Source organism: Phalacrocorax carbo, chromosome 9 (genome assembly GCF_963921805.1).
Source record: "Phalacrocorax carbo chromosome 9, bPhaCar2.1, whole genome shotgun sequence".
Lineage (NCBI taxonomy): Eukaryota > Metazoa > Chordata > Aves > Suliformes > Phalacrocoracidae > Phalacrocorax > Phalacrocorax carbo.
Window position 1 is genome coordinate 12,712,447 of NC_087521.1, and position 25,465 is coordinate 12,737,911.

The following is a 25,465-nucleotide window of genomic DNA, read 5'->3' on the forward strand; positions in this document are numbered from 1 at the left end:
AAAGAACCTGCAAGCACCTTGGCCCTCATTCTATAAGCAAAAGAAATAATCAAACAACAGAATGGCATGAAGCCAGCTGACTATATGCATATTTCCCCTTCATCTCTTAGGAAAAACAAAAAAAAGACAAGACTCTGGACACAGGAGAATGCATTTAAACATTTATTTGAACAGAAACTCCAAACCACTACACCCTTTAACCTTTCAAAAAAAGACAATGACAAACTAGTTTTCAGCCAGAGTGTCAGAGCAGGCATAAGTTGTGTTCCACTATAACAACTCAGTAGCAATATTAGCAGGAGACCAACACATACGGAGCTAGCACTGGAAGAAGGGGAGAAGTAAAAAGGGTTTAAAACTGCTCAAAAGGCACTTCTGCCCACTTGCCCTTCCATTTTCAGCCCAAGACGAAGGTGCTGGCTCGAAACTGCTTTTTTTTTGGTTGCATAGCTGGCTGGTGTGAAATCTGTGGTCTGTAACAGGCACAACCTGGATAGTGTGAATCCTCTAAGGCACATATGAGGTTGTGGAGGACAGGGCATCCTCTGTAAGGGACCCTAATCCTCCACTAGATCCAAGGGGAATCCAGTCTGTGCACCTAGCTTCCCAACTGCAGAGCATTGAGAAATGAGGATAGCAGTGCACTGCATGAGAGCGACTCCCATCAGCTTGGTGCTTGCTTATTGGACATGGCTCAGCCTCAGCTCTTCACTCCTCAAAGGCACTGCCGCAGTATGACCAACTGAATTGTTTCCAACAGCAACACCACCCTTCAAGCTGGGACCCTAACCTGAGAACTGGCCTCAACACACACGGGGGAAAGGAGAGCAGAGTCACAAGGGTGACCAAGTGACGTGGCCATGCCAGGGTGCCTGACGCTCGCCACCTTCCAGGAGGGCTGACCTCCCAGCCTGCCTTTGGTAACGATGGACGGGCACACCGGTACGATCCTTGCCCTAGACACTGCACTTGATTCAGCTCCAAGATACTAGCAATAGGCGCCAAAGAAGTATTTAAGGAGCGTTACAAGCAGAATGGTTTGGCATCCACCTCTAGAGACAAATGGGGATCGCTGGCTCCCCTGGAACGGTGTCTCAAAAAAAGAAGTCTAGGAGAGGTGATAGGATATCCAACTCCAACAGACCTAAGGCAATTCTAGTGACATGCCATTGATGGGGATGGTTTAAGCCTAATGAAATCACAACCCCACTCTCACAGCATAGGTGAGAGGGACTCAGGACTCCTTAGAGGCTTCACGTAAGGCAAGGTAGGCTAGCTGCTCCCAGGGATCCTACCAATCCCAAAAGCTTAGTTCAAAGTCAGTTTGCTAATAAATTTGAGGGGAATAAAATTAATGTCATTAACAGGAAATTAGGAAATCCTGAGCATCAGACCGTGCCTCTTCCCATCTCCCATTTTCTTGGGAAAGCCTCTTGCTTCTAGAAAGAAGGTGAATTCCAGACAGAGACTTGATCATTCATGGTCATTGGGTAAGGCTGCATCCTGTGACCACGGCATTAATGACCTATTCTGGGTAGGAAACTGCATTCCAGCTTCATCAAAACACTGAGTGGAAAAACACTGTTCTTCCCACATCCACACAGAGTGTGGGCACCAGGGGCTGAGCAGAACAAAAGCCAAGCAGGGAGCAGCTACAGGCTTATGCCAAGAAACCAGAAGCTCTGGCACCCAAACCAAGCTGAACAGCTGGAGCAAGAAATGGGTGACTTAGTCTGAGGCCCAGACACTTGTCATCTGGTTGGAAAGCAGGTGGTCTGAAACTGAGAATCAGAGATCCCATCTCAGACAGTCCCTGCTACTGCTATTGGAAGCAACACCTGATTCACTCATCTCGCTGCACTGCCTGGAAGTTGGAAAGCTCTAGGCACCCAGAATAAAGCCTTTAAACTCTGTCTATCAGGCCACTGGACACAGCTATATGGCCAGAAGCTGCGCCTTAAGGCCAGGGACATGCTGTCTACCATTATCTCCCTAACAGGAAGATCTCTTCTGCCTCCAGAATGAGACATTCTCTGCTCCCTCTGCCCCTGAGCAGAGGGGAGCAGCCTCACCAGCTGAGCCTTACCATGTGGTAGGGAGAGGATCCTAGTCCTTCACCCCTCTGAAGTGAAGGTGGCAAGTATTAGGGTTCAGCCAGCTTCAGTACAAAATTCAGTACATGTCTCCTCCTCTCATCTAGAGATGCAGTGATGAATACTGGGGTCCCAAAGGCAGCTCCCATGAAGCAGTGAAACAATGAAAGGGCCACAAGCTGCTACTGGAGCCATTGCCGTAATGGGGCCATTCTGCCTCACGTGCAGAAATGACAGATAAGGTACAAAGAGGAGCTTCTGCTGCTTCAATCACTGAGCTGGCCTAGAGCTCAGGGGCCCTTCCCCTCTCAAACTCACTCCTAGTTCATATCAAACGTACATGGGTGCTGCTCTGGAGCCTCCGGCCTCGCCCCTTGTCTGCGAGTGACCTGAAGCCAGGAAAGCCGCTCTCTGCATTCAGTTAGTGTGCTGTGAAGTTAGATGGATCCCAGTGGGCTCAGGAGACTAGAGACTGGAGCGGCACGAGTCCGTTCCCAGGAGACACCAGGAATCTGAATCCAAGTCAGGTTTCGGATCCACTTCCATCTCCTCTTTGGCGGTCTGTGTTCCTTTGGAATGAACCTCCACCTGCCAAAACACACAGCAGTTATCCAAACAGCTCTAGGACTAGGTGCAAAGAACCTAGGAGCCACCCAAGGCACAGTTCCTATTCTCCACAGCTGTTTGGGATTCCCCACGACATCTGACTGCCCATCCCTTCTCACCAAGAGGAATAAAGGGGAATCCCAGGTCCCTCAAGGACCAGGCTGTCCTCACAGGAAACTGTCGTCTTGGTTTCATTCCTGTTGCTACTTCCAGAGCCTGCATCAGCAGCTCAAACAAGAGACAGGCACCATGCTCAGTCCCCCCCAGTCTGCTCTAAGAGAGATGTCTGTTAAGAGCTGCTTCCTTCTGCACAGCCTCCACAATCCATGCAGGAGCCAGGATCAGCATAGTGAGCCCTGAGCATGGATGTGCACCCAGGCGATGGATCCTCACCTGCTGCATTCCCTCCGTCCCCCTGCAGAACCGCTGGAGTTGGGCACTCAGACGAACGGTTTCCTGCTGCAGCTTCTTCTGATCATCCAGACACTGTAAAACCAGGCCTCGGAGGTGTGTCACCTCCACTTGCAGAGCACTGCACATGCAGCCTGCAACAGGAGATGCAGCCTTTCCTTCACCACATGGCAAGGTTGGACTCAGGCAAGTAGGCTGCAGAGACACGGAAGGAAATCAGGCCAGGTTTGAGTGCAAGGCCAGAAGTTGTATAAGCCACAAGAAGAAACTATGTACAGAAAGTGTCACCCCAGCTTATTTCCTGACTTCCCAAACTTCTGGCAGTCAAGGTCAACAAGCTACTAGTCATTACGTCTTCAGGACAAAGCCACTAACTTCCTCCTTTTCTGGGAAAGCTGCTTCTGTCCTCATATCACCAAAATCCCCCCTTTCCCTAAGTCTGGGATCTGTGCCTCCTCTTAGGACAGAAAATTCCTGGAATAAGGTGGTCCCACAGGTTGTAATTTCTCAGTGATTTCCGGTATCAGTTCTTCCTATCTCACAGCAATTTCTGCTTTCTAAATTTCTGTCTTCTGCTAGGCTTCTGGGCCCTGGGCTTCTCTTTTTTTTTTTGCCCAATTGCATTAACCACATTTCTCCACAGAACTGACCTCAGTATTTTCAATTTCACCAAGCCTCATCTCTATGTTCTAGGTTCCTGTGAATTGTTCTCTTTGCAGCATCATCTCTGATTATCAACAGCCCTCTTTTCCACATCCAGATGAAATAGGCCAATCCAACATCCTCTTTTCAGCTCTCCCCATAATTCAAACATTGCCATTTATGGTCCCCAAGTGGTTTTGGCCAAGCATTCACTTGGATAACATTACCCAGGGCTCCATTTTGGGCTTGTTTAATCCAACAGGTTCGTCAGAGGCCACTTTGAGTCCTTGAAGTTTCTGGTAAGGGAAAGTCTCCTTCTCAGGCTCTGAAGATGCCATGCTCAGAGGAAAGGGGCTGTCAGGCATGGGGATGAATTCAGCATTCTCTAGCTCCTGGATCACAAAAGCAGCACTGTCAGGTTTGCCTGCCTTCCTGCATGTGACTTCATCTCCCCAACCAATGCACCAACACCCTCTTGTGGTAAAAAGGCAGTGAGGCCTAAAGGGCTCCCTGTGCAGCACAGCTCTGAGAACCTTTCAAAGCACCCCTTAAAGGTGGAAAAGGCCACTCACTTTTCCCCAACCTAGATCCCCATTTTAAGGCATTTCTGAGACACCACATTACCTTACGTAGCCAGCCCGGGCAGGAGCTGCTGTCAGCACTGTTGCCTCCCATAGCTTCTGTGGTGCTGATCCAGCCCCCCAACTCACGATCTGCTTCCATGGTTCCTCGAAAGCCTCCACTGGGATTGGGAGTCTCTGCTTCCCGTTCATTATCCTCTTCCTCTCCTCCACCAGTCGTGCAGCTCTGAGCCACTAGCAAACAAGAGTGAAAACTTTATGCTTTCCCCACCTCTGCTACTCCTGCTGCCAAGCCCCAGCTGGAGTGGAGAAGATGCAAAAATTTGGGCTGTATGGCCACAGTGAGAGCACATGCTGCCCACATCTCCCTCAACAGCTTATCTCCTAACACTCCCTGCAGGCCTCCCCAAAAGGGCTTGTGTGCAGCAGTCTTTTGCAGCTTCTTGGCCTCAGCCCTCCCACAGGTCCAAGAAATTGGACTCCATCTCTCCAGCAGCTGCCCCATAGCCCCCCTTCCCTTATCAACTCCCTTCAGTGAATTCCTTTCAGCTTTTCCTTGTCAAACTAAAGTTCCTCAACTACAAAGACCTCGCTGCATCATATTCTTCCTCCTTTGTTTCAATTCTCTCTCCCAGCTTTGGGCCATCCCTTCCCATGCATGGGACCAACCAGATTTTCTCCCTTTGAGCTCTTCTGTGAGGCATTTCAAACACAGAAACGCCCTGCTGTAGGACCAGACTGCACCCACTCTAACCACTGAATGGACTTAAACCACAACTTCCCAGGACAGTACTCACCAGTACCAATGGACAGGCCACTGCTGTTGGATCGGATTGTTTTAGAGTTCAACACCTTTTCTGCAAGGAGAGAAGCATTCTTTCAGTTAGAGTGCCACATGGAAAGCAAGACAACTCCTACAAAAGCACACTACAAAGCCAATGGTGCAGGCCTAGAGCTCAGAGCAGCTTGCCACATTCCCACAGCAACCCAGCTTATTCCACGGCAGGATTCATAGTCTAGATCCAGGCAAGCAATACATCATCCTAACCAAGATCCTGAAATTTCATCCTAAACTTACACTTACCAACAATGATGATGGTGTGCCAGCCACGGCATGACAGGTCTGGAACATGATGCAATGATCCAAATATTGGCCGAGGCCAGGAGGTACAAATATCCGAGCCATGAGCTCTCTCGGTCGATGTCATTGCCAGTCGCCCATTCCCACCATTACCCCAGGCAAAGATATGGTTGTCTGAGGAAAAAGAGATACAGGAGTCTCAAATCCTCCCCCCCCCCCCCCATCTTGTAATTGCTACAAGCATTGCAGCCTCCCTGCCATAACTGCTATCCCAAAGTATCTAATCCACCCACTCCATTTTGCTAGTGGGAGAACAAACTGATAACAAATCTAACAGGCAGCCACCAAGCCAGCACTCTACAGCCCCAGGGACTGCAAATGCTTGGCGCTGTACTGGGACAACTAACAGGGCCAGACAGCCCCAGTCTAGGAGGATTTCTTTACTTCAGTGCAGTGCTGCAGGGGTGGCCTAGGAAACCATCAGTGGGAGCCAGTTAACCACCCTGCAAATCTGGTTCAAAGGCACCCACCACAACTTTGCAAAGATCCACTCACCATCAGTAGCAGCTATGGTGAATTCATCTCCACACGAAACCCTGATCACCTGCTTACCCCCCAAGGGGCCTCCCAGCAGGTTAATTCCCAGGTGCTTCTTATAGTCCCCCACACCAAGCTGTCCACATTTGTTGGAGCCGAAGGTCAGCAGGCGGCCTCGCTCTGAGAGGAGGAACAAGGAGACAGTCACAGTGAGGGCCTGACTCTAGAAGCAGCCATGCATGCAGAGAACTAGCAGCAACAGCCCATGACCAGGAAGGACTCTGCTGAGAAGTCAGCTGGGCTGGAAAGGGACAGCGCCAGCCAAGAGGAAAGGCTTCAGCCTGGAAACACCTCCCCAGGTCCTTCTCTCTCCCATTGCTCCCCTTTTCTGATATTGGGGACTGGGAGTCCTCACAGCCCTCTGACTGGTGACACTTGGGCAAAGCCTAACTTGGTCATAAGTGATTTCTTTGCTATCCCAAAGCATGATACTTCCCCAAACTTCTTTTTTTCCTCTTTAAAAAAAAAGTAAGGCTGACCCAGAAGATGATGTTGCTGCTTCAGCTGGCCAGGAGGCAACACTGCTGAGGAACAGGAATCCCAGCTTCCTGGAACAGTCATGAGCCCTGCTACCAAGGCACAACCCTCAGTGTCAAGGGCTAGGCTGAAAGGGGAAAGCTGATGTAACGTAATCCAGCAACCAGTATTCGCTTCTTAATACATAAGGCTCACCATCAATGGAAGCTGTGTGTGTCTTCCCTGGAGAAATAGTACGGATCTTGTAGAAGGACAGCTGCTTGGCCAAAGTAAGGGAAGTGGCATATGGCACCTCACAGTACGTCTGAGAAAAGACATGTGGGTAAGCATGTAATTAAAAACCACTAAGACCTACTCAAGCAGGTCTTGGCAAACCACAGCATTAACCTAGACAGTCCCAACACAGGTATGATAAAGAACTGCCAGAATCTGTGTCACTGGCTAAGTCACCCTGGTGCAGCTCACTGTCTGTTTCACTACCTTAGATCTCACATAAGCCCACAGGGCAGACAAGAAACTGAGCAACAAGTTGCCTCTTCCCACAATCCCAGTATCCGTTGTCTTGACTGGAACTAACAAACTGGCAAAGAGCTAATGAATGCTTTGTCACTGTCGCAGGACCTCCATTTCCTCATATACTACTGACTGCTGGGAGTGGGAGCCAGGGACCCAAATGCACTTACGTCATGGTTGATTATCCCTGATGTGCACTGATTCAGGCCCAGCTTGTTGAACTCATTGAGTCCACATGCCAACACTTTGCCCGTCTGGGTGAGCAGGAAAGTCCCATCACAGCCACAGTGAACGGACACAATGTTTAAGGTCTTCGGAACATCTACCTATGTGGAAGAAATATATCCCAAGAAAATCAAAAACCCAACACCTACTACACAGAAGCTGGCACATGGAAAACATATGGAATTAGAGCAGTGGTTCAGCTCATCTGGGCACTGATGGTACCCGATGCAGTTCTTTTGAATGAAGGTGCAAGAATATCATAAAGCCTATAGCATACTGAAACTCTGGTCACAACGCAGAAATTCAAAGCATTCTAGACAACCTGTGTGCAGGCACCGGTGAGCCAGCATAGGAACCAGAAATGTGGTGCACAGGCATCCTGGCCAGCTGGGCTCTACAAGCACGAGACCCAGTTAGCTGAGCAGGGCTGGGTCTGTGCTGTGTGGGCGTGATACTGTGTGATCACAGATATTTGGCTTCCAGGCACACCCTTGCTGGTTTCTAACCCATAATAGGCTACATTACCTCAATCACCCCAGCACTGTATTTCAAGAGGGTTTTACTTTCAATTAATCTTTAACTTATTATGTCAAATTCAAAGACTCCCAGTTGTTTGCACTGATGCGAGTTTCCTCTACAGACCTGAGGTACGCAATTCAGTATTTCCTACTATGATTTCTACAACGTTAAGTTTGGCATTTCCCGTTCCAGCTTGCAGAGCAGAGCAATGAAGCTCTAAGTCATGATCCTGCCTGATTTGGGAGTGGCATGTCTCTCTGCCATGATCTCTATGGACAAATGAAGCAAAATAAAGTGAGGAAGTAAAGTTAAAACCCTTGCAAACTCTGTGATACCTCAGAAAAAACACCTGATGCCTCAGGCAGTTAATATTTCCGAACAGCAACTAATTTGGATTTATGCCCATACAGATTTTGAGACGTAGTCATCACAGCCCTACCTTCTGAGGGGTGTAGTGATCTTCTTCTGAATCCAAGCCCAAGCGCCCTGCATCAGTGAAAGCGTTGCAGTTAGAAATAGCCTCACAAGGTGCCCGGCTCTAAGAAATGGTATTGTCTCTCCATAGTTCCAAAGGAATCTCCCTACAGAACCAGAAACCTGCTCCCCTACATGCATCATTGCCTGTCAATCATCAAGTTAATCCAACCCCACTCACAGAACTGCCCTACCTATGAGGAAGCCAAGCAGTACCCTAGAGCTTCCCAGAGTAAAGTCCCAAGAGCTCAGTCCCCAATTCCCCATCTTTACATGGAAAGAAAGCCACAAAGAAACAACGTTCTTTGCCCCCAGGATATACCAGACAGCCCTCGCCCAGGCCCCACATTACACACCTACACCAAGCTACTTTCTGGAACGTCATGACCCAGTGCCTTTAGGTTCCAGGGAGGTTCTACCTACCATACTCTCCACAGCCCCATGTGTAAACTTCTCTGTTCCTGGTCAGCACTGCCACGTGGTTATCTCCACACGACACCTGCTCCACAGGGTTGGTAAGAAAGAAATCCAGCTGCAGGGGCTCAAGCACTTCAGAGCCATAAGCCTTGTCAATGCCAATGCATCCATAATAGTCCGAGCCAAAGGCATACACCTGGCCCTCATCTGAAGGACACAAGGGAAGCTTGGTCAGCACACAGAGCTTGTATTAGGCTGCATATTAACCACTAAAGACACGGACAGAGCAACTGCTTTTCTGTAATCATCCTCTTCTTTAGTGCAGAAGAATGTAATCAGGAGAATATGGAGTCCGTCCTTGTTCACATTAAGATGAATGACTACACCACAACCTGCAGCTATTTCAGGCCACCAGTGTCAAAAAATCTTGGGTTGAACCTGACGCTTTCTTTAACAGAAACCCACAAATTGATCCTGTGGCTTCCTAACTCACTCCTACAATACAGTGAGCATCTGAGCTTCTCTCTGTCAAATCCCTGCTTTTCCACCACTGGCAAAATAAGCTGGAAACTACTTTGCTGAGAATTATGTTTTCATGGGTAGAGCAAGACTCAAATTCTTCCATAACAGGCACCACCACAGTTAACACATCTCTAAAAGTATGAGCAGTATATTTAGAGACAGCTACCAGGTCTAAAGCTTTCTGAATTAAACAGCAAATCTCAGATACGTGCCATCTTTTATCACTGGGTGACTCTTTCCACACACAGTCCAAAGAGAGTTTCAAATGCATTTACATTCTTGACTCAGGCTCCTCTGTCTTTAATACAGGCATGTATGGAGGCAACACATGCACTGGTAAGAGCAGGGACCCTGCATAGCCATAAGGAGCTGTGCTCAACACGCAGGTTCACCACCAAAAAGGAGTACATCTTTCGCAAAACACCCAGCCTTCTTGGGAGCTGATATCTCCCTCTGCATAACAGTGTTGATCTATATCCACTACCACACCTACTATCCTCAAAACTGAGAGGTGAGTAACATACGGGACTTCCTCCTTTGTGCAGAAAGCTGCTCTGCTAATCTTATGGTGAAGGCGAAGTGAGGGGACGGTGGTTCCCTTCCAGCTCTCACCTGTGATGCACACTGTGAAATCATCTCCACAGGATACCTGGCGAATGGCTTTTCCCTGAAGCTTCTCAACATGCTTTGGCTGCCGGTAGGAGGCTCTGTCTCCATGCCCCAGCTGCCCATGCAACTTGGTGCCCCCCTGCATATTCTGCAAGACAAACATCTGGTAAGGTTATGTATCCACAACTCCAGAGACGGTGCCAATAATTACAGCACCTCGAGTGAGCAACAGAAGAGAGCAAAGAGCAAGAGAAAGCATGTTGGCTACCTTAGGGAAGAGACTGCTGTCTGCTACGTGGCATAACACCAGGCAACATTCTAAAAGGCAGTCCAGGCTTTCAGACAGTTACGCACTAACAAGGAGTGATCCAGTCTCAGGCCACCAGCTAGTGAGAAACCCCTGCTCCTTTCTCATCTGCCAGGCTACAGAACCCCCTCCCTGCTGCAGGACTGAAATGCATCCTTCAGCTTTTTGACCTACTTTTCTAAATCCTAATGGCTGTAAAGAAACCCATAACATGAAACATGGTCACTGAAGTGGCCAGACCTACCAATTCTACAGGATTGAAGCTAAAACTAAAATATTAATAGCCAGCTGAAAGTTTTCAGTAGCCATTCTTGCAGGAACATCCAGTTCAACAGATTCAGTCCAAATGACTTCAGGTTACTCTCCTCCCATTTGGACCTCTATTCTCTCAACTACCTACCAGAATTTTCTAATATGTTTTAATAGATTCTGTATCATCAATACAAAAGCCTGGAGATGCAGAATACCTCCATGTCACTGACCATCTAAGCCCTAGAAGACTGGATTCAATTGTTTTAAATGCATTATATGCCAACATTTTTTATTCACTTTAAACTATTACAGAACCTCCACTCATCATAAAAAGCAGAGCTGTTTAGTATAAGACACCTCTGGTTTCATGCACAGGTTGCCTCACAGATGACATCTGTATTAAAACAAGGTCCCACCCATTCAGATCTCAGAAAACTTTCCTCAAAAATACCCAAGCCAACAGAACATCACAAAGCCTCCAGTGCATTTCTAGTAGTCAGGAAGGAGAGGAAGAGATGTTTGACTCAGTGTCTAGGCCTACAAGTCCACCACCTACAATCCTCAAGTGCACAGCAAGTCTCTTCCTGTCATGATGGAAAACTTCTCCCAAAAACACAGTTGCCTTGGGAGATTTGGGTCAACCCTGAAGCAGATGGCCTCACAGTGTCCCCTGCAATCAGATTTCTCCTTTTCCAAGCTGCTTGTCCATCTGATTCTACCAGGCTCACGAACACCCAGCAGTGGACCTGGACCTTCCTCTCCCACCCTCACCCTCTTCCTGCAGTTTCTCTCACTTACCACCCAGGTGTAGAGCTCCTTCTCCACTGTCACCACAGCAAAGTGGGTGTTACCAGCACACACCTGGCGTGCACTGCAGCCACTTTTGATTGCATCCAGCTTCTGGGGGGTGGACTTCCCTCCCCCCCAGACGTACACCTCACTAGTGCGTGAAGTCACCACTGCAATGGGAGCCTCATTCATGGTACTTGACCTGCACAAGACCCCCCCCAAAACACACATGCCTTTAATAATTAGTCTGCATTCACTGTCATCACTCATTTTTATTTTCACAAACTGTTCTCTTTGTTGAGTGGTTGTGAGGGTTTGACTGCTACAGAGAGACCCAGGATCAAACCTGTCTCAGAGCAGCAGAGAAAGCAGCCTCCAGGAAGCATTTTTGAAAGCCTACAGTCCAATTCTATGTCATTTAAAAAGTCTGGGCTTTCACTGAATGGCCATGGAGCTGTTCCCATTTGTGAAAAATGAAAGCCTTACAAACAGTCGTGAAATATGGCTCAAAATACAGAAACCTCCAAAAGCTTCTATCTTCCCTCTATCCTCTTTATTTAAATTACAGGCTTCCATCTGAGGGCAAAATATAACTCTTCAATGCAGGTAAGAATCAATTCACAGGCAGATTGCAAAATGGAAGTTGTAATCAAAGCAAATTGTTTGCAAGCAACCCACAAACTGGAACAACTTCACATGAAGTGCTCAGATAGTACTTCCAAGTTTGAGGGAAAAAAGGTCAAATTCTGTATGACAAATCAACAGAAAACCAGCCATACACGTCATGGAAGCTATCTGCTTCACAGAGCAACCCAGCTTACAGGCTTGCTGAGGACTGGAGAACCTCTGCATATAAAAGTTTTATGAAAATTTTATGAAAGATTTATATTCATTTAATATTCAACATTCAGACAGTCATATTCTTCTTGCTTAAGGGAATCTATGTGAAAGGAGGGACCTACATTACATCCTCATATATGTAGGCTGTAAAGACTACATCCTCAGAACAGATTAGAGCTTTATGGGACCTGCTGAGGTAAGGCTTCGGCCATACATATAAGCATGGGACAATAACCATGTGGCAACTATGTCAAATTCTCAGCATTTAGGGATCTTCTAAACTACACTATTCTGTTAAGGATGTCACAGACTAACAGCCTCAGCAAAGTTCCTCTCTGGGGAGCTGTTGTCTCCAGACCACCTTTCAAACACATGCCCAGATAATTACCTTGGTCGCTTATTTGGCCCATTAAGCAGTATGACTTTCTCTTCCATCTCCCTGCCAAAGGAGAAAAAGCATATTAGGAAACAGGAACATCACTCAAAGCAATTTACTGCCAAGCAGCACACACAGACTGCTTTTCTTTCCAATAAAATGCTGCTCCCTCTTGGAGGAAATGCAGCAGCTGTTTACCAGCTCACAGCAATACACAGTAAGCAGGGCAGAAGTAATGTACCACATAGCTAACAAACTTCCAGGACAGCTGAGGAGAACAAGCTACATATATAGCAGAATGTGGCCAACCAATACCCATATTGCACAAGAACAACCTTAAACAGCTAAATATTATCAGGATTTGGGCTTTTACCAGTGCACCCAGCAAGATAAAACTCAAACTTGGCTGACCACCAAGTAAAAGAATCTTCGTATAAAGGACTAAGTCTGCTGTCCCCAGAGCAACCTATGTGGGATCCAGACAATCCAAAATTGTGGTCCACCTTTCATAAACAGACAGTGTGTGGCGGCTGATGGTGAAACTGAGCTAAAAAGGGCGACTTTCAATGCAACTCTTTCCAGAAGAGGGAGGCAACAAAGGGAGAAAGTGAGGGTCTTTATATTGTGTCATATGTGTGTTTTGAAAGGCCTTTTCAAATGACCAGAGGAGGATCTCGGTGACCCTTTGTTCACAGAGATTTGAAGGGTGGGAACCAGCATTCCTCAAAGAAGCCTCAAAAAGGGATGACTGAAGGTTCTCAACACAACAGCTTCTAAGACAAAGAACACAGACCTTTCTCAGCATACCCATGCACCAGCAGAATATAGGGATTGATCAGAAGACAAGACAGCAAGAATGCACTTCTTTCCTAAGAAAGATGAAGTGTACTTCAACAGCTGCCTTGTGTCAGGCCAAATTAACCTAAGGACTTTGATCAAAAGCATAAACACTACTAGTCTGCACAAACCCTCCTGTTCTCCCTCACAGCTGTCCTGGTTTCAGGCAAGACCATCTGATTACCTCCTGCGTTTGCTCAGAAGGGGATGTTCAAGCAATTCATCTGCAGTGGGCCTCTTCTCTGGATCCTGAAAGAAGTGAGCAACAAGTCATTCCCTGGGAAATGCTCATCGCCTACAATGAAATCTTGGGCCAGAAGACCTCATTCAAGACTGCATGGACCTCCTTCCCTGACTCCCTTCAGAAGGGAAAGAAATTAAGTCAAATATTTGGAATGAATAGGGATAAATGCCAAGGATGTGCAGGAGGGACTTCCACACTCTGAAGGTATCAATATACAGCTCTCATGCTGAAACAGGCACGTCATTCCCCTTCACCCCTGAATTCTACGGCTTAGGCAGCTGGGAAGGGGTGTCTGGAAATTACGAAAGTATTTTGCCAACCTGATCAAGGCAGGAATTCACCATCTGGATCAGCTCCCGGGAGTAGACAGTGGAATCAACCTCCATGGCACGATTTCCCTGTACAATCTTCACACAAAGGTTCAGGGGATTCTAGGCAGAAACCAGAAACCAGCTGTAAGGGAACTGAACTGTACAATGTGTCCAGTGGGGAGAGATGCTACAGGCCACCATTATTTCTTTCCTCCTTCTCTGATCAGGACACATCCTTCTTCCCTGCCTAGTAGGTTCTCCAGAAACCTAATAATTCCTACAGAAATGGTACCTCTGATAGCTAGGACTTGGTGGCAACATCCAGCTTTTCACCAAATTCCCTAACAGTGGAGGGAGGATAGGTTTCTCTCGGCATGGAATCTCTTACACAGCATAATGCCATTGGAACACCGCACAGCAGCAAAGTTACTGGGGACGCGGTAGCCATGAGGAGAGGAAGTCAGGAAAGGATGGTATTTTCATATTAGCTCCTTAAGGGTTATAAAATCTTGCACCATGGCAGCTAGCAGCTTTTTCACCTCATGGCATAAGCTGGAAAATCATATATGCCAGCCAGCAATGCTCCCTTTCACCCCCTCCATGCCAGCTTGATGACACTTCTCTTGCACCCAAACTTTGAGAAAGGGTAACAGGATTAAATCCTATGAAATCCAAAGTATAGAAGTTTTTGCTACAGAATGCTGGACAGAAAATTCACAGCTAGTAACAGTGGAAAAAAAAAAAAAAACCAAAAAGACTACACAATCACAAACTTCCTCCTTGTAGAGAAAAGGATGTTTTGTTCACAACCATGATACTAATTAGTACAGCCTGTATTCTGCATCTGGTAAACCCAGGGCTGCAGATGAGGGTGGGTTTGGCAGAAGCCAGAGAAGCACCTGCAGGGTAGGGGAAATCATGCAGACATTTTCTCTGGCTATAGCTGGCACTCCCAGGCCACTGATTTCTTAATCAGCAGACTTAAACAACGACGAAAGAAAAATACAAATTAAGAAAGCTACAAGCCAAGTGTGATTCTTAGGGTGATAAAAATAAAAGTTACTAAGTCCATCCTGGTTTCCAGACTTACAGTAGCATCAAAGGTCCTCTTCAGAGTAAGCAGCTCAAAGATGACACAGCCCACAGCCCAAATATCTGATTTGAAGTTGTATTTCACACCCTGACAGAGTTCCGGGGACATGTAATATGGAGTTCCCACCAGCTAGGAAAAATAACATTTAAAAATCAGAAGTGATCCAGCAGCCTTCAATTCAGGAGCTTCACATCCCTCATATTCACACAGGTCCATGAGCATCAGAGCTAGATATGGCTCTGACACAGCACTGAATCGACACAGATGACGCACCCCACCAACGTGCTAGAGGGATGGGAACAACATGTACATTTCTTTCCTTCTCGTCCACAAGCATGGGCCTGGGTTTCTTGGAAGATCCTAGACACCTCTCTGCTCAGATCCTGATGTGGTACATCTCAATAGAGCATTAGTCATGAGAATGCAGCAAGGACTTGCCCCTCCCTTAAATGTACTACATTTAGAGGTAGCCAGGGGCTTATGTGCTGACCAGACATATGGAAACCCTCATAAGAGGTTGAGGGAAAAGGGATCTAGCAAAGCTTCCAAACACAGGTGCCAGCCCATGGCTATGGAGCCACTCTGTCTGATCACAAGGTACTGCCAGGACAATGGCTACTGCCTCCAACAAAAGAGTGGTTACTTTTGGGTCAGTAAGTAGAAAGCTGGCATGAGTCCCACCTGAAAGGCTTTCACTTCAGAAGTGGGCTTTCTGAACAACTGGTTTAAAGCAAACACCCCCATCACACACAAAATCCCAAACCCCAGCATTTAAACAGAGAAGCCCTCACAGCTACAACAGAAATAGTGGCATAGCTCAAAGTCAGAAAGAGGAGACACAGAACAAACATGGTAAAAGGTGTAAGCGTGAAGCTTCCGGATGAATGAAGCTCATTCCCTAGCAAGGAACTAGACAGTGAAATAAAATTAAAAAGACAGAGTTTGGAAGGAGGGGAAATATTTATAGTTGCCCTCTTATCAACTCTCTCAGCAATGCTCCAAGGACTACGAAGCTTGCTTTTCATTAGGCTCTGCTAGTACACTAGATACCTAACATGCATTCAGAATCTGCCATCTCCCTTCTGTTTCCCATTACAGAGCATAACAGCTACAGAGCTACATGAGTCCCAGCCACGGAAAGGTTCAGAAACCCACCTAGTTGGAGTATGATATGGAGAACTTGGACACTGTACCCAAACCCTTTTTAAGCAAAGGATAATGTAAACTTTCTGTAAGAAAGACACAGACATATTTTCTATATCTTCCTTGGTCAATGGGAGAAAGAATGATAAATTAAGAAATCAGCATTTAGTAAGCAAGACAAACATTTTACAAAATCATAATTAGACTGTTATGATTACAAATACTGACAATACCATGTTTTGCATTCATTTCACAAAAGATTACTTCCAGACCACCACTGGTCATTAGAACACAAATTGAGCAACTAGCCCAGAGCACAGCCAGTATATACAGAATGAAATACAGTTGAAGGCATTTAGTTTAAAAATTTTCATAAGTGAAAAAGAAAAACAAAAAAGTCGCAGGTGTAGGTGAACACACATAACAGGTGAAAACCAGCCTGGAATTTCATAGCACAGACCGCACTTTCTCTGAAAGCCAGAAGGCCATGTAAAATGTGAGAGAAGTAGTTTTGCTGCAGCCTAGCTTAGCGAGGGCTTTATGCAGTAGCCTTGAGTTCCCACTTACTGTGCAACTGCACAATAGTGCTCATGTTCTGGAAAGAGGTTGGCAAGTATTTAACTACACATCCTAACAGAACACCAACAGCTTGTGTTAAATCTAATAATATGGCCTGGTAAGGGGAAGTGCAAGCTGGCTTGTGTCCCAAACTATAATAAAGGCCTTTAGCAGATAGGAGCTCCAGACGACATTTCCCTTTCCAAGCCTAGTGCTCACCACAGAAATTAATGGAGCTGGGAAATCCAAGCTGAGCTTTTCAGGTGCCTGCAGTACAGCTTACCCTGTGTCGTAACTCTGGCTGCAAAACTGCTTCCTGCAAGGGTCTGGAACAAAGCCAAGCTTGATAGTCTTCTGGAAGAATTAATCTCTCCTACAAAGCTTTGCCCCTCTCCAAGAGCATTACCAATAAACCATACACCTGGTTACCATAAGAAGCACAGGTGTCTTTCTTGCTCCTTTGCAATTCAGTTCAGAGCCTGAATATTAGAGAGAGGAGACATATCTATGGCCAGGTGCAGTGTCAGCCAAGCACATCCAAGCTATCTCAGATGCAGCTGAGGCAAAATGCCCCTGTTAGCACAACACCATGACCAAACTAATTTAACTTGCTAAGCTGGGCTTAACTAGCCCAGAGGGAGAACGCTGTACTAGTGTGACTATAGTGCTGCCTCTGTACCTTTGGACTACACTGCCTTCATGTTACATAGATTCACCTTTGGAAGCTCCATACCTAGGTACCAGGGAAAGAAAAGCAGTGCTCTCTAGCACAGCTATACTGGCTCTGGCACAACCCCATGCTCACAGTGGCACTTATCTTTGGTCTACTGCTGCTTTACAGAGAGGCAGACCTCCAAAAGGTAACCTGGGAGCAAGGATAACTTCAGACTGCAATGTTCATGATATAACATTGAGGAAAGTTGATAGGAGAGGGAAAGGAAAACCACAGAAAACAAGCACCAAGAACATACAGAATCCCTGGTCTTCTGCAAGGCATGCAGAGATGAAAGAAAAACACACCTCAGTTTGCACACAAAGACGACAGATACTCACAGTCTCAGCCATGGAGTACTCAGAGTTCAGCTTCTTTGCCAACCCATAGTCTCCCAATTTAATCAGGTTTGCCTTGGTTAGAAAGATATTTAATGTCTTTATATCTCTGAAAGGAGAAAAAGAAATGCAGACACTCAAATGTATTTCCGATTTCAGTTTTCCACGCTGCCCCCCCAAAATTAGGTACTTGCTACTCTGCCAGCACTCTCTCTCACACACACAGCTCTTCAAACGCAATTCAACCCCAAGTACTGGGGCAGTCAATGCAATTATCCATGTTTCATCACATTCCCACACAAACACAACAGAGTCTCAAAAGCTCAGGTTCCAGACACCTATCTAAAGGCCACAGATCAAAGATAGTTCTTCTCCCCCTCTCGGACTCTTCTCCTATGAAGGTCATTGAGCAGGTCTTATTTTTCCTGGTTTTATAAGTAGTCCCAAGCCAGGAGTCACTGAGCTCACTAAAAACATAGATGTAGGCAAATATAAACACGCACAGAGAGGGTGTGAAACAGATGCCACTCTAAAACTTAAGCGTAACATCCCTCTACCTTATGCCTCAAGAAAACTCTTTATAACTGGATGTACTATGCTCAGAAGATCAAAAGGCTGATGGCCACAAAATGCTGAATTCCAAACCTCATTGAAAACACTTTCTCCCAGACAGAACAATTTATATGTAGTTTCACAGATCAATATAAGAGCCTGTAAATACAGAGAGGAAGCCCCCAGAGTATGATATGCTTCCCATGGCCAACACTTCATAACACCCCCTTTTCCTAACGTTCCATCAACAACTTCCCAGTGTAGATCGGGACAACATCAAGTAAAGCAGCACTTTGCATTCATCCACTTGGGGCATTGCAAAGTCCCGGGTCACTCTGACAATGTCTGCAGCAGGAGGAGATCACTGCAAACATTTAAGTAACTGTTCAATTCGTTATTATGGAAGGATCTGGGGCCACACATGTTACTAGACTGAAACCCTGCTATAAAGGTGGGCAGAGAAATCACTGCAAAGTAGGACAGACGTGACATCTGCTGTATGTTGAAAACTTAGGCACTACTTTGTTGAATGTAGGGTACCAACCCTTAATTAGCAAGGCTTGCCAATTACCAGAGATTTAGAAGAGCAGCAACCAGGATGCTAGCCCATAGAAAACACCCTCACACAGCTATGCTCTTAGTTAGGGACAGATGTTGTGCAGCACACAATCTAACCACGCTGAAACAGCTGTCCACATGTGCAGTACTCCCCAGAACATCACAGCCTCCTTGAAGCACACAAAGCCATGAAATTTACCCCTTCCAAACAGAAAAGGGCAACAGAAAAAGGTAATTAGCTACTCATTAAAATCTCAGAGTCAATGTCAAAATTACCACTGACAGCTAACAAGCTATTACTTCCTTAAATAACTGGCTGAAGAAAGCCAATGCAGTACAAATCTTCGCACAGGTTATGCAAAGCTTTCATCACCGTTAGCCTCCAGGAATTACAGAAGGATGTACATGTTGGTTTACAGCTATTAATGTGGAATGGGTAGGAAGTACCTTTGGCCTGTGGTAACTGCTCTTCCTACCCACTTTAGCAAACATCAGTTATGTGCTATGGCAATAAAGGGTCAATCTCCTTCCTTCCTTCCTACATGGATTAACTCTTTTGTTCACAAAGCTGCAGCATCAAAGGCAGCAATTCCATTTTGTATATGAGGTTTTTTGCACATTTATCACAGGACAGTTTCTAGCAAAAAAAAAATTCTTTACAAAGCAATACTTGACATCTAGGTAGTCCAGCTATGCTTTGGAGAGAAGCTCAGCACTTGCTTTGAACACAGAACCAAAGGCTACCCTGAGGAGTCCTGTGCTCACATCCATGAACCACACTGGTTACCTTAGCTTTATCGCATGCCACACCTACCTGTGAAGAATTCCTGCTCGATGAATGCAGCTCACAGCTGATGCAATTTGAAAAAGATACCAAACCACCACCTGCAAAGGTAGGAATAAAAGCCTTATGTGAGGCTCAAAAAAACACCCCCAAAACCCCATACGTCCTTGTCACACAGAGGCACAGCAAGAGGGTCTGACCGTACCATTTGGATGCTCTTTCAGGAGTACAAAAATTTAGAATTTCCTGTTTTGGAAGTCTCTAAAAAGATATTCCAAAAGGTAGATTGTTCTACTGCTGTTCATAGTGTCTGTCCTAACAAGTGTCACAGAATTCAATGAGACAAAAGACTTAAGAATGACAGCTAATGACCACCTGGGAAAGATCTACAGTTGGGCTCTCTGGAATATGCACTGTGACCATTTAATGTTCACCATGAGCCAGAATGCCTTAAAAATCATTATATAAGGTCAATAAGTGTAAACATTAACCACCTCAGCATGAGGTAGAAGCAGACAGCAGAAAATAAGTTTAAAAAAAATAAAGAAAAAGAAAATCTATGGTGAGACAGATTCAAGGTTCCTCAGAAAAGAACCTACAAAATGGTTAAGAGGAGAAACTGAGTACTAACCAGGAAGAAACACAGAAAGACGTTTTAAAGTTAAATGTTAGCCAAGATAAGGTGACCAAAGTCAGTTTAGTGCGCTCTTTCGTTATTCCTCCCTTGGATGTTTATATGGCTTATAGATGGCCAAAAATTAAAATAAGACGTTTCTGATAGTCCATAAACGCTCACAATATTTGACAGGAGAGGAAGGATGTCAGGCCCCAGATACGCACAGAAATTCCCCACCGGCACTATGGAAAAATTCCTGTATAAATACACAGATAATGATACAGATCCCCAGAATGTTAGGCCAGCCCCACTGCTCCCTCAAACCCATCCAAATTACCTCTTCTTCAAATAACTTGTCCTTCTGCCGCAGAATCTTATCATAGAGGTTTCCTCCTGTATTTATAAGTGAGTAAGAGAGAGAAGTTCATCTTAGTCAATGGCAGCAGTTACTCTGCACAGGTTCTGCTGGGAATACTCAAATCTGATGAATCACTACAGCTCGCTCTCAGCACTCTTCACGTAAACTGGTCAGACACTCACAAAATTAAGTTCTTCCATCTAAGAACTTCACTGGCATATCTAAGCTCAAGCAGAGATGATTCTTTTTTAACACCACCATTTAATACTCTCTAAAAAGTGAATCCATAAGATATAGGCTAGCAGTCCCTACTTTTTTACCTGTAAGCACTTCTTGGGATATGTAAACATTTATAACCTCTACACCTCACAATTTCAAGACGTCAGACTGAAAATCAAGGAGAGCTAAAAGAGTTGATGCCAAGGGCTGCAGGTGGTGAATTATCAGTAAATCCTAAATTGTTCATCACATCCTGTTGCTACTCCATTTCCCAGTTTTCCTATATTATGTCCTAATAGTAATGGAACACCAGGCCCTTTCCCATTCCCACAGGTATGGTGCAAGACAGCTTTCTGCTGTATGAATTCCATGGGCCTGTCAAGTTGCAGATGTCCAAATCAGGTCGCAATAGTTCCTTTGCCTCCTTGAGGGACTTACTTCAGACTTCCACGTTAGGAAGATTTTTCTAAAATTCTAATTGAGATGCCCTTTGCTTAATTTCTTCTCATTCAGCCTGGCTATACCTCTCAACATTTCTTTTTTTCTGCCTTACGTTCACATTTACAAATTATCTACAAATCACTCTCCACATTGCAAATTTAACCGAAGTATTCAGTCCTGCCTTATCTTATGAGCCTCTTTCCTAACAATCCAGACTATGCAGGCTTTTAGTGAATTCTATTCCCCATCTCTGACTTTTTGCCATCTTTTTTGCAGCTTTTCTGAACCAAAGAGCAGCACGACAGGTAGTACATTACCAAAATCCTACACAGGTAGACAAATTAGCTCTTAATTCAGATAACCAATACCTCTGTGCACACGTACCAAAAAGAAGAACAGATTACTTTCTTTTTTGCTTCATCTAATCACACCTATCCTTCTGACACTCTATTCTTGCTTCAACAAATGTATTTTGGCTCTTTCTTCCCAAATCTATTTCAGATGTATTCACTGATGTTGCCCCATGATAAATCCAAGTCTTATGGTACCATGATATACATACAGAACTACAGGCAAATAAATCGAAAACTTGGCTTCTTCTACTGTACCATGGGGATGAAATTTATGCAGATTTTAAAGTGTTTCCTAGATGTCCAGAAGAGACAGGCCAATTAAACAGTAAAAACTTTGGATTCTGAGGAGCATCTGATAGCAACTAGTCCAGCCTCATTTTTAAAATTACTCACAAAATATCTTGGACTTGTACACTGTAAAAAAAAAAAGCCACAGCAACAACTATTAACACATGTGTAAAACCAATATCCATAAGCCTAAATGAGATTCCTTCTTTCTCATGTCCCTAGTTCTGTACCACTCAGACATATGCAGGCAACGCAGGCTATACTCATCTCTCGGTTATTGTCCCAAAGTAAAACAAACAGTTTAGAAACATTAACAAACATGTACAGACATCAGTACTACACAGCCTCTCTCTATGCTGTCCAATGAATTTATCATAACCCCAAGCATGGAGTCTTTTCAGGGCAGCTAAATAATTCACACAGAGTACCACTAAAATAAATGGTGCAAAAAGCTCACATTCCCCTACTCTTGTGCTGGACTCCACCCTGCATAAGAACAAAAAGCAGAGAAGCAAAACCAGCTTTGGCCAACCTGAGGGTGTTTGACCCTCAAAAATACTTTGCACAGCTCTGTTGTCCTCCCCAACCTGTTCCAGTGAAAGCAATCCAAGATGATAACAACATGATGACAGCTTTTCCCGCCAAAAAATGTTTCTGCTGATGGGTCAAGGCTTAACGTAACCCCTGAACACACAGAGGATACCTAGCCAGGGGAGCTGTCCCACTCATCCAAATAGGAACCATACTGCAGTCCTAGGTAGGTACACTGTTCCAGCAGTATTAGCTGTACATGACCTTCTCTTCCCACAGTCTAAGAGCAGCTGCAACTCAGACCCTCATATCAAATCCTTCTACCTCTCCATCCCGGCTAGGACTGCTTCCCCTGCAAATTCCAAACAATACCATGTGATCTACTCTTGGACGGAATTTTAAAGTTTTCTCCACCACCAGAAGGACTAGATTTTTTTATTAAATAGTAAACATAGAAGCTGATAGCACAAGACAGGAAAAAGTCCTGATTGCAGTGTCCCAGTAGACTTTTAAGCTTTGATTTATAGTTGCCAAATGGAGGGCTCTAAGTGATGCTACTGAAAAACAGCCCCACTCTGTACTGGCAGAGAGGCCTGAATATCCTCATGGTCTTTTCCCACCGTCCTCCTAAAAGAGCACAGCAAGGTGCATCAGAAGTGTATGTTACCAATAACCCATTTCTTCCACTGCACCAGCCACTCAGAACACTCGAGAAATCACCTGCTGCCTGAACTGCCCACACTAACTACTGGGCTTCTTTCTTTGGCACCTGAGACACAAATCAATCAGAAGGGTTCACTATCTCTTCTTCAGGCGCTATGCAGCAGAATTCACCTCCACTCCTCCTCTCCCCAGAGGACAACCCAGGAATACTCCCTTCAGGTTCTACAGGAGGGTGACTCAGCAACATGGCAGCTGCCTGTTTGCAAGTGGGAGTGGGGATCTCACCATTACAGTACTCTAGCTCAATCAGCAGCGTGGTGTTATCCATGAAGTGATTGTAGTACGCAATGATGTTCTCATGCTGCAACAGGGCAAGAATAACGATTTCATTCAAAGCATCACGACGTTCCTTTTCTGACAACCGGGTCAGGTCCACCTCCTTCCACACTACAAGTGAGTCATCCTGAAACACAAAAACATCTTAATTAAAAACATGCTACTGTGAAGAGAACAGTACGTGCCTTTAGAGCAGGAAATTAAAATTTCAGGAAAGGTAAAAAGACTTTCCTGCCTCTTACAGATTTCAGACAAAGATTCTTCACAACAATAAGTTTTGAGGTGGTGCTCGTTGCCAGGAATAGCGATGGCCTGAAGCCATCTTTCTAGCTGGCCAGCATTTGTTTGGGGGAAAAAAACCAAACCAAACCAAATCCAGACCCAAAACCCAAAAAACATACTACAAGGTTTCCAGGGAAAGACACAGAGTTTGTTTCAATAAAGACTAAACATACTCCGGTTCAATAAAGGGAGAAGAGTGTATTTCCAATCCTGTAACTGTAGGATATTGTACAAGACCATAAGCCATTACAAATACCCAGGTATTCCATTAAAAAAAAAAGAATCAAGGAAATGAGAACAAATTTGGTTTGCCTTTGTTAGGCTCACCCATTTTGTCAGACATGTGATGCACAATCCGTTAAGTGAACAGTGTTCACTTACAACTGTTCGAGCCGTGACGCCTCAGGATGGCCTTTCCCCAGAAGAAAACTGAACCACGGGAACCAAGTGAAGTGCTTTTCTGTGACAGCTGCTAAAAAGCACAACTATGATTGAACTGGATGGGATTAAATGACTTGGGTGTATTGGGAGGACTGGCTTTTCAGCCAGCATCCCCTGATTACACTGAAATGCTGATCACGTGAGAGAGTCACCTGTATGAGACGTCCTCATGTCCTCTGAGACCAGAATAAAACATAGAAAAATGAGGAATCTGTTAGCATCAGAAGAGTCTCTGCATCTCCTACAAAACTTCAGGGGACCGAGAGGCTGGCGGCACTCAAACATGCCGAAACCCAAACCCTGTGCCCCTTGACGCCAAGGTGCCAAAGTCATCGCTTCGCACCCGGGCTATTCCCGCCGGGGGCTGTCACCAGGGGGCGGCTGTCACCCAGGGGGCTTTCCTTCAGTCACGCCAGGGGACAAGCCCCGGGCCCTCCAAGCACCCAGCCTCTGGAAACCGCCCGGCTCGCCCTGAGGGCGGCCCTCGAGGGCCCTTCCTCGGGGGAGGGGGAGGAGGAAGAGGAGGAGGAGAGGGCCCCCTCTCCCGCCGCCTGGCGGGGCCCGACGCGGCCCGCCCCGCCGCCGGGATAGCCTACCTCGGTGCGGCGGTAGAGGGTGGCCTCGCCGAAGGCGCCGCGGCCCAGGGTGCGGATGGGGATGTAGTGCAGCTCCTCCTGCTCGCCGGGCAGGCTGCCGCCGCCGCGGGAGCCGCCCCTGCCCGAGGACTCGCTGCCGAAGTCGGAGCTGATGGAGTCGCAGTGCCGCTCGTACTCGCCCAGCGACATGGCGGCGGCGCGGCCCCGCGGCGGCGCGGCTCTCCCTCAGCGAGGCCCCGCCAGCCCGACGGGCTCCATGTTGGCTCCCGCCGCCGACCCGGAACCGCTTCCTGCCGTCGCCGCGACCTCCGCGCTCCCGCCTCCCGCCGGGGCCCGGCCGCAGCCCCGGCCCGGCCGCCTCCCAAAGCCGGGGTCTTAAAGGGTGTTAAAACCAGCGCTTTGAGCCATGCAACGCCTGGAATTCAGCGCAGGCTGCCGAAGCCATCTCCCACCTCCTCCTCCTGCCACGCCTTGGCCTAACAAAACCTGCACAAAGCAGAGGTTGCCTCAGCGCTTGACAGAGACGTCACTTTGCTACCCAAGAAGTCAAGAGTTCAAGGTTATTTTCCCCAAAAGCCTTCAAATTATATTTTGGTGATAAAAAACCTGTGTAAACTAACTGATTTATATCCAGAAAAAAGTCATTAGTATTTCTTACTGCACAGATGTTAACTTTTCTATACCAAAATACACATTGAAAACTGCTACAAGGGAGAAGACACCATTAAACAACACAGCTGCATCCCAAGCTCAAAGGTCTGCTGGAAAGACAAGGGCATCTCTGGTGGATACACACTTCACACCATTAATAGAACATAGTGGCATCCCTTACCGTGCCATGACACATCTCTCTAACCAAGATGAAATAAACTGAAAGCTT

General features: G+C 46.1%; 1 protein-coding gene across 1 annotated transcript; it reads right to left on the minus strand.

The window, feature by feature from the left end:
* Nucleotides 1-149: 149 nt before the first annotated feature.
* On the minus strand, nt 150-24,881 carry NEK9 (NIMA related kinase 9). Its single transcript, XM_064460403.1, has 22 exons — nt 24,586-24,881; nt 23,216-23,393; nt 20,415-20,470; nt 19,492-19,562; nt 17,571-17,676; nt 14,814-14,945; nt 13,733-13,843; nt 13,353-13,417; nt 12,344-12,394; nt 11,125-11,317; nt 9,771-9,915; nt 8,643-8,843; nt 8,185-8,231; nt 7,172-7,327; nt 6,684-6,792; nt 5,970-6,131; nt 5,418-5,588; nt 5,131-5,190; nt 4,377-4,567; nt 3,980-4,144; nt 3,093-3,305; nt 150-2,681 (listed from the first exon to the last, which is right to left on the minus strand). Exons 1-22 carry the CDS (start codon nt 24,772-24,774, stop codon nt 2,559-2,561), a joined length of 2,895 nt encoding a protein of 964 aa, XP_064316473.1. The 5' UTR covers nt 24,775-24,881; the 3' UTR covers nt 150-2,558.
* Nucleotides 24,882-25,465: the final 584 nt, after the last annotated feature.

Excerpts from the sequence above, each read along its gene's own strand:
- NEK9 (XM_064460403.1), bottom strand. The coding sequence starts at position 24,774 with ATGTCGCTGGGCGAGTACGAGCGGCACTGCGACTCCATCAGCTCCGAC. Across the intron at positions 6,793-7,171 it reads CAGGGATAATCAACCATGAC|ACGTACTGTGAGGTGCCATA; the intron begins GTAAGTGCATTT and ends GTCTTTTCTCAG. Across the intron at positions 4,145-4,376 it reads GCCCGGGCTGGCTACGTAAG|GAGCTAGAGAATGCTGAATT; the intron begins GTAATGTGGTGT and ends TTTGTGATCCAG.